The sequence below is a fragment of the Pavona decussata genome, unplaced genomic scaffold, assembly GCF_977016875.1.
Source record: "Pavona decussata unplaced genomic scaffold, jaPavDecu1.1 SCAFFOLD_83, whole genome shotgun sequence".
NCBI classification, from domain to species: Eukaryota; Metazoa; Cnidaria; class Anthozoa; order Scleractinia; family Agariciidae; genus Pavona; species Pavona decussata.
In genome coordinates this window covers 1,140,040-1,154,714 of record NW_028145501.1, presented here as the reverse complement: position 1 = coordinate 1,154,714, position 14,675 = coordinate 1,140,040, and the positions used below count along the sequence as shown (strand labels likewise).

Genomic DNA, 14,675 nt, shown 5'->3' with positions numbered 1-14,675 from the left:
CTTCTAAACTTCACACAAATGTCAGCCGTACTTCCTATTGCTTATTTTGCAATTCTCTAGTGCATGCAGATTGTTGTGTTTTGAGTTTTTCATGAATAAACTGTGTTTATTATATTTGGAATGGTTGTGTTTGTGCTTTTTATTCAGTTATTAACCTTAACCCTTTGAGCCCTAATTTCAAAGAACAAATTCTCCTATCTTGTCCTCATACTTTTCTTATAAAAGTACTAGGGAAAAGTTATTAAAATACGAAAATTAACCTTGGGTGATCAGATCCTTAACTCTCATGACCTCAGGGGTTGAATAAGCATTGATATTACAAGGAGAAATTTGATACGGATTACTGTTAGGGCTTAAAGGGTTAATTAAGTAAAAAAGGAGAAAGAAGATTCTTTAATGGATTTTTCAGTTCTGTTTTATTTTTACTCTCTAGTAATCAGTCAACCATCACTTCATAAGCATTTTTCTGAACTGCATGTACGTTTGGCTGCACAGCTTTCATATATAAGATATTACAAGCCACAAGTCGTTGGAACCTGTTCACTCCTAAGCAAAATAGTCTTCAAGTCTTGGTGGTCTGAGATCAAAATAAGTTGAAGTCAGGTTTCCATAGAAACATGTCAATGCATTTCGAAGTATGACAGAAACCACATACATTTTCCCAACATTGTTTAAAAAGATTTTCAAATTTTTTTTGAAGTCGTTAAATTTAAAAGAGTTAATAATGTCACCAAATAGCCATTCGACCGAGCTCCTAACAGCACTCATTTTGCCATTGTATTCCTCCATTTGAGGAGTTAGAACACCATACTTGAAAGGGCCTTGAAGGTGTATCCTTAGTGGATAAGCCGGGTCACCGTACACACAGAGTGGCTGGCCTGCTGGATTAAACGCAAACTGCTCCAAGTCATGAAGCAGCCCTGAGTCAGCTAGCATGCCTGCGTCATGCTTCCTTCCTTCTAAAACACACACACCAAAAAACATTATTATTAGCTAATTGATAAAATAATTTATAAATAGGAGCTGCATTCATGTATATTTTAGTTAGGAAGGAACTGGACAAGGATTAGGGTTTGAGAGTGACTTCATGCACCACATTTTATCACCCATAGGGAGCGAAAATGTCAACCACTTTCCTGAGGGTAGGGTGCGGGTGGGGGGCGTGGGGCTTAGGTAGGGGAGTATTGGGGACTTGTGGAATGTTTGTGCCCTAGAGGTGGGAGGCTTCATAAGATTTTTAATGGAAATAACTTTAAAAAGCAACAGGAGCATGCCTTAAAGCATTGCCTCACATCTGGGTGAAGAGTGAAAGGTAAGTGAGGACCCCACATGACAGTTGTTTAATAAACAAAGTAACAAGTAGCCTTTGTAAGACACTGCCCAGAACAGTCTGTCAATATTTTGTACTTCTTAATTATTTTATAACTTACCAATTGGACCATATAAGTTTGCTATCAAACCATTTGGTAGAGCCACGCTTTGAAACTTAAGGGCGTGAACCCGCTTGTGGCCATTGTAAAGAATTCGTTGGTGCTCTCCAGGCCGTGAAATGGGTCTAACGGTGCCATCTATGAACCCAAAACAGTTGTCCAAGGGAGCTCCCTTAGCTGTTATAGCATCAACGTAGGTCTGGAGGTTTGCAGGACTAAGAATTTCATGATTCCAGTGCAGTACCTTGTGTCCATGGGTATTGTAAATGTAGTCAAGCATTTGGTTGGTAATCATACTTAGAACTGGTACAGGTTTAGCAAATCTGTGAATCATATCGCCATACCTACAAGGGTACGACATTCGCTTGAGCAGCATGCATAGGCCTTCAATGCCGTCACAAACGGAGCGTTGCTCACAGATTATGGTGTCTGGAATCCGTAGAACCTCTGCCAATGCTCGCACGTCTCGTTTGCGAAAACGAAACTCTGCTACACTTTCAGATTCATCGATCTCGTCAAGGTCAAAAGGTGCATAAACATCGTACGGAAAATCAGGGTCTCTCGAAGAATAAAGATCATGAAGTATAATAAATTCTTCATCATCAATTAAGCCATCATCGTGGCTGATTACAAGCAAATTGCGAAAGTCTTTGAACGCCATAGACAAGCCAAAACTATCGTGAGTGGAAGTGCCGTTGACTCTCCGAAAGGTCGTCTGCTTAACTTTCAGTTTTCCCGCCGAAAACGAAACCCTTGGTCCAGTCCTTCTCGGGTATGAAGCGTCGTCGTCGTCCAATTCGTCGTCGGTGCTTAAGTTCCCTAATGGCAACAACGCCAACTCTCATCATTATAAATAGGTAAATTGATCCTTACTATATGTTGAGGTCCGGATCTAGGGGAGGGTTACCCTCAATATGTGTCTCGGCACGCCCCTCCCCGCCTCAATGACCTCACTTTTGCCTGCGAAACTTGAAAATTTTAGCAATTTAGCCGCTTTACTTACAATCTACGAGTCTATGACATGTTTATCGAAGAGAACACTCGCAATTTGAAAATGTTGTGTCTCCAACGCGAGTGAAATTCGGCCGTGTCACAGTAAGGGACAGAAGTACGCAATAGTATTTGCAAATGCTATAGTACGAGTATAGCTGTCAATTCACTTGTTCTATCTAATTCATTACTCAGTATTATCGGTGAAATAACATACATGGTGTTGAAGTTGGCTTATTTTAGCAGTAGAATGAAATTAAAAAGTTGGTTACTCGTTATTCACTGGTTTACGCTTAGTTTCCAGGAAAAACGAGGACAAAATATTGAGTCAGCGAAAAAAGACGCTTTGCAGCACGAAAAAACAGAGGGCTGTTCTTTGATTAAATTAAATGCCACACGCGAAAAATCAAGCTCCTTTGGAAGAAACACAAAATCAACCAAGAATTCGGCAGAAGACGGTTATGCTCTCAGCTCTTCAATTAGTCGAACTCCAATTGAACTTAACTTGAAACTAACACAATCACCATGGTGCTCAAAAAGTGCTAACCGTACGCTGTGATCATAGGAGAAAATGGCTCGCAGTGACATTGCGACTATAACATGAGAAATGTTACCCTCTCTGCTTGGGTAATGTAAAGCCTACTAAGGGATAATTAAGTACTTTTCTCATCAAGAAATGGCAGTAATGGCATGAAAAGAAGCCTTTAGTAAGAACTGATCTCAAATTTTTAAAATTACTCATAACTCGAACTTCCAAAATTCCAAAACCCGAAATGTACTGAGTCTATCCAAGACGGTCGTGTGATCCATTCAATACAATTTTCGTTTACCCAGATTGCCGTAAATCTTCGAATTACCGACGTCCTTCCTTAAAAACATTCACCACCAACGATATGCTAAAGACAAAGCCTAGGCAATTTAGATCAGTATAAACAGGTCAAGTGAACATATCCTGGACTTGGGTAAGGTCATCTACTTCTCTATAGACCGATTGATTCCAACCTTGGTTAATTATCCCTAAAGGATATGGAAAACATTTGGGATCACAAATTATTGATTTCAGATATCGGGGATTTCCCCCGTGAAGAAATACAGCTCAATATTTTTAAAAATATTCCCTTTCCAAAGTAAACAAATCTTCAGCTTTTTTTACTTGGTACTTTATAAAAAAATCCGACGGTATTTCATCTTTGTTTCCTTTCGGGAAATCGTTTGTTTTCAAAAATAAACTCATCGGGTTTTTACTCCTTTAAAATCTTAATGCTGGCTCCATTTATAATCGATGGTTTACAAAACCATTCGCCAGGCAATTAGACGGGAGCAGATTAATTTTTAAGTTCGCTGAATGAAGCGAAATTATTTTATGTATGGATGACACTGTTTGGTGGGTAGATGAAAGTCCGTCCAGCAAGAATTACTTTCCTGTGGTTCTCAATCGCTGCTGTATAAGGCCCGGTTCATACGTCGAACTTTACATGAGCCGAACCTAATCATTTGGTTCGGCGCATGTAAAGATCGACGTATGAATCAGTTAGGATCGACAGATTTGTATTTGGGTCGACCCGCCGTTCTATTCGACTGCGCCAGTCGAATAGAACGGCAAAAGTTCGACTTCGATTCAGACGTCGAACTTTTCATGTGCCGAACCAAATGCATACGTTACGTATAAATTATATAAATTATATCTATCCCAGAGGTCTGTGCATTCCCTCGACTTGGCATGTGCGCAAAGGACTTCATTCTCAACAATGCAAGATGGCGGGAAAAGAGGAATGTGCTTGTTCTTCTTGTTTCGAAACAACTGAATATACTTGTCTGAGACGCGAAAGATTAAAAAAAAAAAAAAGAATTTATTCTTGAAGTGCACACGCACTTCAAACCGACAGAAACTTTCCAATACAGGCTCTATCAAAGGCGAAGCGTCAAGACTTCTCAGAACAAAATCTTCAAAAACAACATTTGAAGAAAACATTACTCTATTCAAACAGAGATTACGCAACAGAGGTTGCCTCGATGATCTTATAAATAAAACTCTTTCAGAAGTCAAATTCCGCGAAAGAATGTCGACACTACAAAACAAACTAAAAACCCGCAAAAACATTTTGAGCTTTGTTATGGAATATCACCCTTCTGTACCTAACCTAAAACAATTCAGATGAGTAAATACAGGAGCCATAATCAGGGATGAAGATCGTAAACGTGGGGTCCACGCGTCCCCGTGAGTTGTACCAAAAAAATCTATTTTTAGAAGAAATTGCCCCCCACCCCTCACGTCATAAACCCGCGTGAATACACGCAAATTTGCGTGGGGCTTCTACCTTATATGTGCCACGGGAAGCAGCTGAGAAAAATTCACTAAAGACAAAAAATTCTTTACCTGTCTGAGTACATGTCAGTGGAGTGTAAGCTTTTTTCATTCATTCAACAGTAGCAACGCACGCAGCGCCACCGTTTTGGCGCCTTTTTGACTTTACTGTGAGAGTCATATGATCAATAGGCCGCTTATTCCAACTTTTCCCGTCTTCTTTCAATTGTTACCTTTTCTTTTGTGAGAGTCTAATTCCTTAAATGTGGACACTGAGGATATATTCCCTGGCAGAATTTTAAAATTTGGAAGTGATTTTGAACGGGAAGAAAAAAATTTCAATTTCTCCACGCGCGATCCTGGCCGTTTACACGCGTGCGCGCACGCGCGTATGGCGCATTTTTTTTCTAAAAATAGACTTTTTTTGGTACAACACATGGGGACAAGCTCACAAGTCAAAATGGTATCTCGTTACGGTCTCCATCCGTGATTATGGCTCCTGGTAAATGACACTTGATAGAAAATCAGCCTCTGCTAAGGGAGATCTACAAAGACCCTTCCTTACTTTCGTACAGAAAAGGGAGATCTTTAAAAGACGTACTCGTAAGAGCAAATTAGCTTTGAAGGTCATATTCTTCCTATCTCGCCCAGTAGGAGCCGTGTTTGCCCTATCTTTATTATTTTACCAAACAAGCGAATTCATCTTTCCCGCCATTTTGAATCTTGTTGAGTAAAAACAACAGCCGCTGACCACGAAAATCTACTTTCTCACCTTAGCTTTAATTAAGTTCGACTTCAGTTAGGTTCGACGTCTGAATCAACTGCCGAACTTAATTATTTCGGTCGACCTTAATAGGTATTAGGTTCGGCTCATGTAAAGTTCGACGTATGAACCGGGCCTAAGAGGGTTTTGTTTTTAGGGTCCCTCAAGGAAATTCTAAAGTTAGCGAAGTGTAACTATTCATCTCATAGCCACTGAATATCCTTTCCAGCGGTGGTTTTTATTAGGAGTCTGCGCATAAATTCAAAAGAAATTTTTAGGAAGTACTTCCCTTCGGCGCTGATATACATATTTAATGCATGGGATTCTAGGAGAATGAAAATATCCAGTAAGGACCTTTCTGAAGCAAAATTCTACTCTCAATCTCAGTTTAACAAGGCGGTGTAGTATTTATTTACAAGAAAAAATAAGCATTAATTCACCCGGAATAAAACTGTCGAAAAATGACAAAGCGGAATGTCAAATGCGGTCATAACTACAGTACAACAATTATAAGCGACGCTAAGTAAAGCGCATGCGTGACAAGGTGAAAAGAAAAAATAAAAACAGTGATGTCCCACATGGAAAGCATGACAAACTCCGATCATTATAAATAGGTGAATCAAACCTCACTATCCTCGAGGTCCGGATTTGGGGAGGGTTATCTACTACTCCATATCAGTTGATTCCCACCCCTCCCCGCTCATTGACCTCATCTTTTGCTTTCAGGATGAATTTTTCTTTTGCTCAGATTAACGTTTATCGAGCCAAGAGACTTACTTTCAGCTAAAAGATGCCATTGCATAAGAAAATAGTTCTCGAACTATACCGTTAACGATACTTTTTAACGGTATAGTTTTGTACCCTGAAGAAGGCAACATTACTGGAACGTCGCGGTTGAAACTCTCTTAACAGCGTCGATTTTATACTCTTTAAATTCTCATTACCTACGATTGCCGTACAAATCCTCTGGAACGACAGCGCTTTCACAATGATCAATATGTTTGTGATGCTTGTAATTCCGTTTGTGTTTCAAACAATTTGTATTGCCAGTAAGAACATAGCCTTACTGTTTCACATATTTGCACAAGCCTCAAGGAAAATTTTCAGAGAAGTGCATGTAGTCCGTGATGAGTTTTAACAGCAACACTACATCGTCCTGTTAAAGTATTTCAGAAATCAAATTTAACAAATATTATTTCAAAAAAAAGGATTTTCATTCAAACATCGTCTGATTTCGCAGTGGACCTCGATTTAACGACATTCTATTTGACGAAGTTCTCAGTAAAACGAACGATATTTTCCAACCCGGCCTTTTAAAATGTATCAATGGAACAGAACCTTGATATAACGAACCCTCGATATCACGAACCAATTTTCGTTGTCCCTGGGCACTTCGTTAAATCGAGGTTCCACTGTACACGCTAGCATCTTTTCTACCATTGTCACCACAAAGGTGAAATCATAAATGGATGTCAAGTAGGGTTTTTTCCCGTTTCAGATAAAATGTCAACAAGAATTTACATATTTCCGCTCAGAATAATTAAAAAAAAATTTTTTCATCATCCACTGTTCCCTCCGTGCGTACGATATTCATTGTCTATAATTTTAATTCACCAAAAAATTTTGATTTTCTTGCTCCTTTCCAAAATTTCTCGCTTTTTCCGATGTTAAAGTTCAAGCAATTTTTTAATTGCATGCATGAAAACAGACAGGTACAACACCAGATGTTTGCTTCACCGAACACAACTGTGAACAAGGAATGACATTCAGTGATGAGTTTGATCAGGAAATCTTTAATATACATGCATGTACAGACGGTAACAGTGCGTTTCAGAAATCAAATTTAAACCGCCATTGACTCAAAGAACGATTTCGATAGAAAAATCTGTATTTTTCACCACGTTTATGTACCATAATGTTGTGACACAAAAGTGACGTCATAAGTAGGGGGTTTCCCCGCTTCAGACAAAATGTCATCAATAATTTACATATTTCCGCGTCGAATAACAGAGTTGGATACAAGGTTTCAGTTCTTCTATTTTCATCCTTCCCACACTCTTCCCCCTCAGACTTCGACCGATGTTCATTCGTCTATCATTTTACATCAAAACTAAAATAGATTTCCTTGCTTCTTCCAAAAAATTTTCCCTTTCTACTTAGCATAAATTCAAGCAATATTACCCGAATATTATGAGTTGCATACATGAATATAGACACGTATGGGTTATAACATTTACTTAAGAGGATCAAAATTCGTTAAACTTGTAGCCTTGTCTCACAATTTTTCGCTGTTCAATTTTAGCCACAAACATTTCGCCGGCAGCTCTACTCATAAACAAATCTTATAACCGAACGTTCGTAATCTAAAGCGACAAGATATTTTAAACGAAACATACGTCACCCTTTGACACAAACATATCAAATTAATTTAGCTTGTTTCACCCCCAAGGCAAGCAATTATTTGCCAACTGGACAGTAAAATAATTGCAAACGAACCGGCCAAGGACAAGTACATGTAAGGGTAGCAATGTATAGGTTCATCTTTTCAAATCGGAAAATTTTTCTGACCTTTATCAAGTACATATCTACGAGGGAAGTTATAATAAGTCTTAGCACAGAACATGGATTCGCGTCATTCAGTTACAACACAGAAAGGTGTCTCATTCCTTAATGAAACGAAAACACAAACATATAAGTTTGGAAAGATTAAAAATATCCAAGACTGTGCCGAAATTTCCTTCAAACAAGTACAAATTTCCATTCTTACGAAATACATGCCGAAAGCGCATGCGTAAGTATCAAGAGGCTGCAGCTCCGGTCAGCCGTCTATACCATAATGGCAACAGCGCCAACTCGCATCATTATAAATAGGTGAATTGATCCTTACTATATGTTGAGGTCCGGATCCAGGGGAGGGTTACCCTCATTATGTGTCTCGGCACGCCCCTCCCCGCCTCATTGACCTCACTTTTGCCTACGAAACTTGAAAGTTTTAGAAATTTAGCCGCTTTACTGATAATCTACGAGTATATGAAATGTTTATCGAAGAAAACATTCGGATTTTGAAAATGTTGTGTCTCCAACGCAAGTGAAAATCGGCCGGGTAAAGAAATGTATGAGACTGAGAAGTACGCAGTATTGTTTGCAGATGCTAGTATGAGAAGATAGCTGAAGAAGCCGAAGTTTATAGTAAATGGGAAATGCTTCGTTGGATCGTACTACCGTCGGTGACATCATTGAGAGAACGACGTAGTGGTGAAAACAAATGCAAAAAACGCAGGTGATCTCGTCTTTTTGGAATCACAAAAGTGCTTAGCTATCATCACTCAAAAGAACTGCATCAAGTTCGTCGTTCACAAAGAGTAAAATGAAAGTTCCTGTGATTTATCTGTTCTTAGAATTCCGCTACTGAAAAACTTGAAGTCAAATCTCGAATTCGTGGTCGTACTAAAATCTAAAGTTTTCTAGTTATAATGGAAATGCCTCTGGTCATTAGCCTTATAGACCAATGTCATTGGCCCAGAAAAGTGAAAACAGTGATTGGTCTCTAATGTGTTTTCTTCTGTCGTTAATAAGTCTTTTGTTTGGTGCGGATTACCGGTTAGTTTCGCGCAAACCAGTTTTCTATTTAGCTATTGGTAGTAGACTAGTTGTCCGTACAATAGCAGAGTCGAAGTCATTTCTGGAATTACCCGATCAGCTTTAATAGACCCTTCTCCAAAATGGCGGCAACAGATTTGAATGAGTTAAAATTGAAATGAATGAAAAACTGATATCAGCACTGGAAAGAGCACCTTTGCTTTAGTAACCTTGCAAAGTTTCAGCATATTAGGTGTTATATCAGCTTAGGAAATGTAAGATGAAATTTGACAAACTTACAGATGTTTGTATGACTCATACCCCCAGTCATACAAACGTCTGTAAATTTTTCATTTTTCAACTTCCATTTTCTCAGCTGATATTACACCTGATATGCTGAAACTTTGCAGGGTTACCAAAGTAAAAGTGCTCTTTCTAGTGCTGGTATACGTTTTCAATTTAAACTTATTTGAATTTTCGGTCGCCATTTTGGAGAAAGGTCTATTCTAACTTGATCGCTTGGTCCTGCTTTCATGTACTTGTCGTTTAAAAAGTGCGGCTTCTTTGTGGCGCATCCCAATGTGTTCACTACAATACGTTGTTCACGGAAAGATGTGGTTACTTTAGTTGCCATTTTATCACATTGTTTGGCATTTTATCGGTGAAGCCCTCATCTAACACATATCAACCTTCAAAGACTCCAGGCTTGAGATTTGCTAGCCGACATCTCACAACTTACCCGACAGTGATACAAACTTAGCTACAAGCGGATATTACTTCTCAGGTTCAACCTGGTTTTACCTACATGTGGCCATACAAGCATATATGCGAGAGCACAAGAGTCTTTACAGGCCGATCAAGACGGTGCAACTTTTCCTTACCGCTAGCGTGTGCGAGTTCTGCATGTAGCGCGCGCTGCTCGCGTCATGCAAACAATCGCACACAGCTCTCGCCATTAATTGCCGTACAAATCCTAACAAACGGGCAGTAGGCGGCACGCTTCCACAATAGGGCCATTTATACGGGAGAAAATAAGACGCGTCGTATTTAAGACGCGTCTTAAATAAGACGCGAACTGTACCGTTTATACGATCGCGTCCTGCGTAAGACATGAAAATCACGTATAAACGACCCGCGTCTTATTTTTGATACAGCCTCGTTTACATGCGACGTTACCATTAGCAACCATGCTAATTAGAAATGATTTGCAACAACTTTTCATCTGTACCAATTGCGAAAGGATAAACGTTGAATGTAAACAAGAGTGACAACAGAAGTAACTTACACCGGCGCCTGTAACACAATTGTCCAGCTCTTTGGCAATTGCCCTCTCTTTGCAAATAAGCAGAAACTCCTTCTCTTCCGTGGTAGTCCACGTATTTCTTTTTTGCTGCCGGTGTTGAACACTGCAAAGCGGACTGTGAACACTGCGAAGCCATTTTGAGGAGCTGAGAGCGGTCAGTGACGTGTGTCATGACGCGTCACTCGCTCTTACGCATGCTCATTTGTAGTTCACGTCTTATTTAAGACGCGTGTACCATTTATACGAGGAAGTTCACGTCTTATTTAAGACGCGACCAAGACAAGAACAGCTCAAGCTCCTGTTCCAGAGTTGGACGCGTCTTATTTTAGTCGCGTCTAAAATAAGACACGAACGCTTATTTTGTGCCATTTATACGATCAGCTCGCGTCTTATTTGAGACGCGTCTTGGATAAGACGCGTCTTATTTTCTCCCGTATAAATGGCCCTAATGATCAACATGTTTGTGATGCTTGTGTTCACGTTTGTGTTTCAAACAGTTTGTATTGCTAGTAAACACATAGCCTTACTGTTTCACACATTTGTAAAAGCCTCGAGGAAAATGTTCAAGTAGTGCGTGATGAGTTTTAACAGAAAGACTACATCGTCCTATTAATTATAATTTGTTTACTTTGATTTCTGAAGTACTTTTTTGACAAATATTCTTTCAAAACACCATTTCCATTCAAACATCTTCTGATTTCGCCAAACGTCGATATATCGGTTTTAAAGTGCAGGATTTTTAATTTTCGTTGCTTCGTTAAATCGATGTTCCACTGTACACGCTAGCATCTTTTCTACCATTCTCACCACAAAGGTGACATCATAAATGGATGTCAAGTAGGGTTTCTTCTTGTTTCAGAGAAAATGTCAACAAGAATTTACATATTTCCGCCGAGTAGAATAATAAAATTTTCAGTTTCTTTATTTTCATCGTCCACTGTTCCTTATATGCGGACGATATTCATCGTCAATAATTTTAATGCACCAAAAAAAAAATATTTTCTTTCTTCTTATCATCCAAAATTTACCTTTTTTTCCTAAGTTAACGTTCAAGCAATTTTTTAATTGTATGCATGAAAACAGACAGGTACAACACCAGATGTTCGCTTCACCGAACACAACTGTGAACAAGGAGTGATATTCAGTGATGAGTTTGATCAGGAAATCTTTAATATACGTGCATGTACAGACGGTAACAGTGCGTTTCAGTAACCAAATTTAAACCGCCATTGATTCAAAGAACGATTTCGATACAAAAAATCCGTATTTTTCACCACCTTTAAGTAGCAAAATGTTGTGACACAAAAATGACGTCATAAGTAGGGGGTTTCCCCTCTTCAGACAAAATGTCATCAAGAATTTACATATTTCTGCTTCGAATATTAAATAGGGCTGGATATAAGGTTTCAGATCTCAGCTTCTGTTTTCATCCTTCCCACACTCTTCCCCCTCAGACTTCGACCGATGTTCATTCGTCTATCATTTTACATCAAACTAAAATAGATTTCCTTGCTTCTTCTAAAACAGTTCGTGTTTTACTTAGCATAAATTCGAGCAATGTTATGAGTTGCATACATGAATATAGACAAGTAGGGGTTATAACATTTACTTAAGAGGATCAAACTTCGTTAAAATTGTTGCCTTGTCTTAAAAGGTTCGCTTTTCAAATTTAGCCACAAACGATTTTCGCTGGCAGGTCTGTTCATAAACAAATCTTTATGACAGAAGGTTGGTAATGGACAAGATATTTTAAACGAGCCATACCTCACCCTTTGACACAAACATATCAAATGAATTTTAGTTTCACCACGAAGGCACGCAAGTATGTGCCAAATCTACAGTAAGAACCAAACAAGTGGCCAAGGACAACCACATGCTATAAGGGTAGCACGGTATAGATTCATAAGTTCAAATCGGAAAATTTTTCTGACCTTTATCAAGTACATAACGCAAGAAAATTTACGAGGCAAGTTATAATAAGTCTTAGCACAGAACATGGATTAGCGTCATTCAGTTATAACACAGAAACGTGTCTCATGCCTAATTAGTCGATAACACGAACATATAAGTTTGGAGAGATTGAAAATAAACAAGACTGAGACGAAGTTTCCTTCAAACAAGTACAAATTTCCATTCTTCCGAAATACATGCCGAAAGCGCATGCGTAAGTGTCAAGAGGCTGCAGCTCCGGTCAGCCGTTTATACCATAATGGCAACAGCACCAACTCTCATCATTATAAATAGGTGAATTGATCCTTACTATATGTTGAGGTCCGGATCCAGGGGAGGGTTACCCTCAATATGTGTCTCGGCACGCCCCTCCCCGCCTCATTGACCTCACTTTTGCCTGCGAAACTTGAAAATTTTAGAAATTTAGCCGCTTTACCTACAATCTACGAGTATATGACATGATTTATCAAAGAGAACACTCGCATTGTCAAAATGTTGTGTCTCTAACTTGAGTGAAAATCGGCCGTGTAGAAAATGTTTCGCAGTAATAAAGCGAGACTGAGAAGTACGCAGTATTGTTTGCAAATGCTAGTATGAAGATAGCTGAAGAAGCCGAAGTTTATAGTAAATGGGAAATGCTTCGTTTGATCGTACTTTCGTCGGTGACATCATTACGAGACCGGCGTAGTGGTGAAAACAAGTGCAAAAAACGCAGTTGATCTCGTCTTTTTGGAATCACAAAAGTGCTTAGCTATCATCACTCAAAATAACTGCATCAAGTTCGTCGTTCACAAAGAGTAAAATGAAGCTTTTTCGGATATATCTCTTCTAAGTAGTTCGCTAATGAAAAACTTGAAGCCAACTCGAATTCGTGGTCGTACTAAAATCCAAGTTTTCTAGTTATAATGGTTCTGAAGAAAACACCTCTGTTCATTAGCCTAATTGGCCAATGCAATGTTTTTGGCCCAGAAAAGTGAAAACAGTGATTAGTCAGCGAGCTTATTTGTTCCCTTATGTCGTTAAGAAGTCCCTTGTTTGGTGCGGGTTACCGGTTAGTCTCGCATAAACCAGTTTTCTACTGAGCCACTGGTAGTAGACCGTACAGTATGGGAGTCAGAGCATTTAGAAGAGTCCAAATCAGCTTGTGGTTACCCGTTCAACTATAATTCTAACTTGATCGCTTGGTTCCGCTTTCATGTTCTTGTCGTTTAGTGCCGCCTGCTTTGTTACGCGTTTAGTTGCGTTCATTACATTACGTCGTTCACGGATGCGGTTACCTTAGCTGCCATTTTATCACGAAAAAAAGCATTTATATAAAGCCCTCAACTAACATCATTAGGACACTAACCTTCAAGGACTTCAGGCTTGAGATTTGCCAGCCGACATCTCACAACTTGCCCAGGCAGTGATACAAACTTAGCTACAAGCGGCTTCACATTTCCAAGAGAAACCCACTCTGAACTGCCAAAGTCAACATGAAACACTTGTACGTCCAATACACCATTTTCCAGCCCTTCTTTCTCCTCTACTGTACGGCGCAAACTAGCCACCAGGCCACGGTACCATCTCCCGTCCTCACTGAACCGAGCACAGCAGTAGTCGCCGAGCTGGGGTTGGTAACTTGGCCCGCAAATTTCAGGGAATGGGTCACCTGTGGGTGGGGGGGGGGGGGGGAGAGAGTAAAATCAATATCTGCTAAGATAATTAAACCGAAAATAAGTGTCTGCCTTACAGTTTAAACAGCAAGACAGAAAATGACAAAACAACGTTTTGCGCAGTTTAATTTTTGGGTTCAGGGGCCCGTTTCTCGAAAGTCCCGGTAACTTACCGGGCTCGATAAGTGTATTTTTAAATGTTTTTTCGCCAATTACACAGACATGGTACTTGGCCAATGTTTTCATAGAATTATAAGATTTTAAAATTTAGTATTCAAAGCTAACAAAAATTGACTTCTGTTAAGAAACATTTATTACCAAACACGCTTATCGGGCCCGGTAAGTTACCGGGACTTTCGAGAAACGGGCCCCAGTTCACGGGGAAAAAATAGAGTAAAACTCAACGGGGAATAATTTTGACGGAAAGTGTCGCTGTTTAGTAATCTAGAAAAGTTTATGCACCGAGTCAAAAGTGAGGTCTATAAACGTGTAAAAACAGAACAAGACCAACATTTTTCAATTACGGACTGAAGAGGCTGCTTTGAAAGGTTTTGATTAAAGGTTTTCGTTTGTTGCTTTTTTCGTTTTCACAATTTTTTTCTACAGCGATGCATTTCCCTATTAGCAAGCGCACGCCACTGTACAAGAAGATTTTTACTGCCACTTTCGCAATCCTTTTACCAAAACATTATAGGCCGGC

The 14,675-nt window shown here is 39.4% G+C and overlaps 2 protein-coding genes across 2 annotated transcripts in view; both read right to left on the bottom strand.

Moving 5' to 3' along the window:
- Nucleotides 1-14,675, bottom strand: part of LOC146475751 (uncharacterized) — a 67,633-nt gene that overhangs the window by 44,802 nt on the left and 8,156 nt on the right. The window contains exon 11 of the mRNA XM_085115451.1: nucleotides 13,669-13,971. Within this exon, the coding sequence (XP_084971577.1) occupies nucleotides 13,669-13,971 (303 nt within the window). The remainder of the gene's footprint in view (nucleotides 1-13,668; nucleotides 13,972-14,675) is intronic.
- Nucleotides 535-2,245, bottom strand: LOC146475752 (uncharacterized). The gene is made up of 2 exons (XM_085115449.1): nucleotides 1,431-2,245; nucleotides 535-959 (listed from the first exon to the last, which is right to left on the bottom strand). Exons 1-2 carry the CDS (start codon nucleotides 2,089-2,091, stop codon nucleotides 547-549), a joined length of 1,074 nt encoding a protein of 357 aa, XP_084971575.1. The 5' UTR covers nucleotides 2,092-2,245; the 3' UTR covers nucleotides 535-546.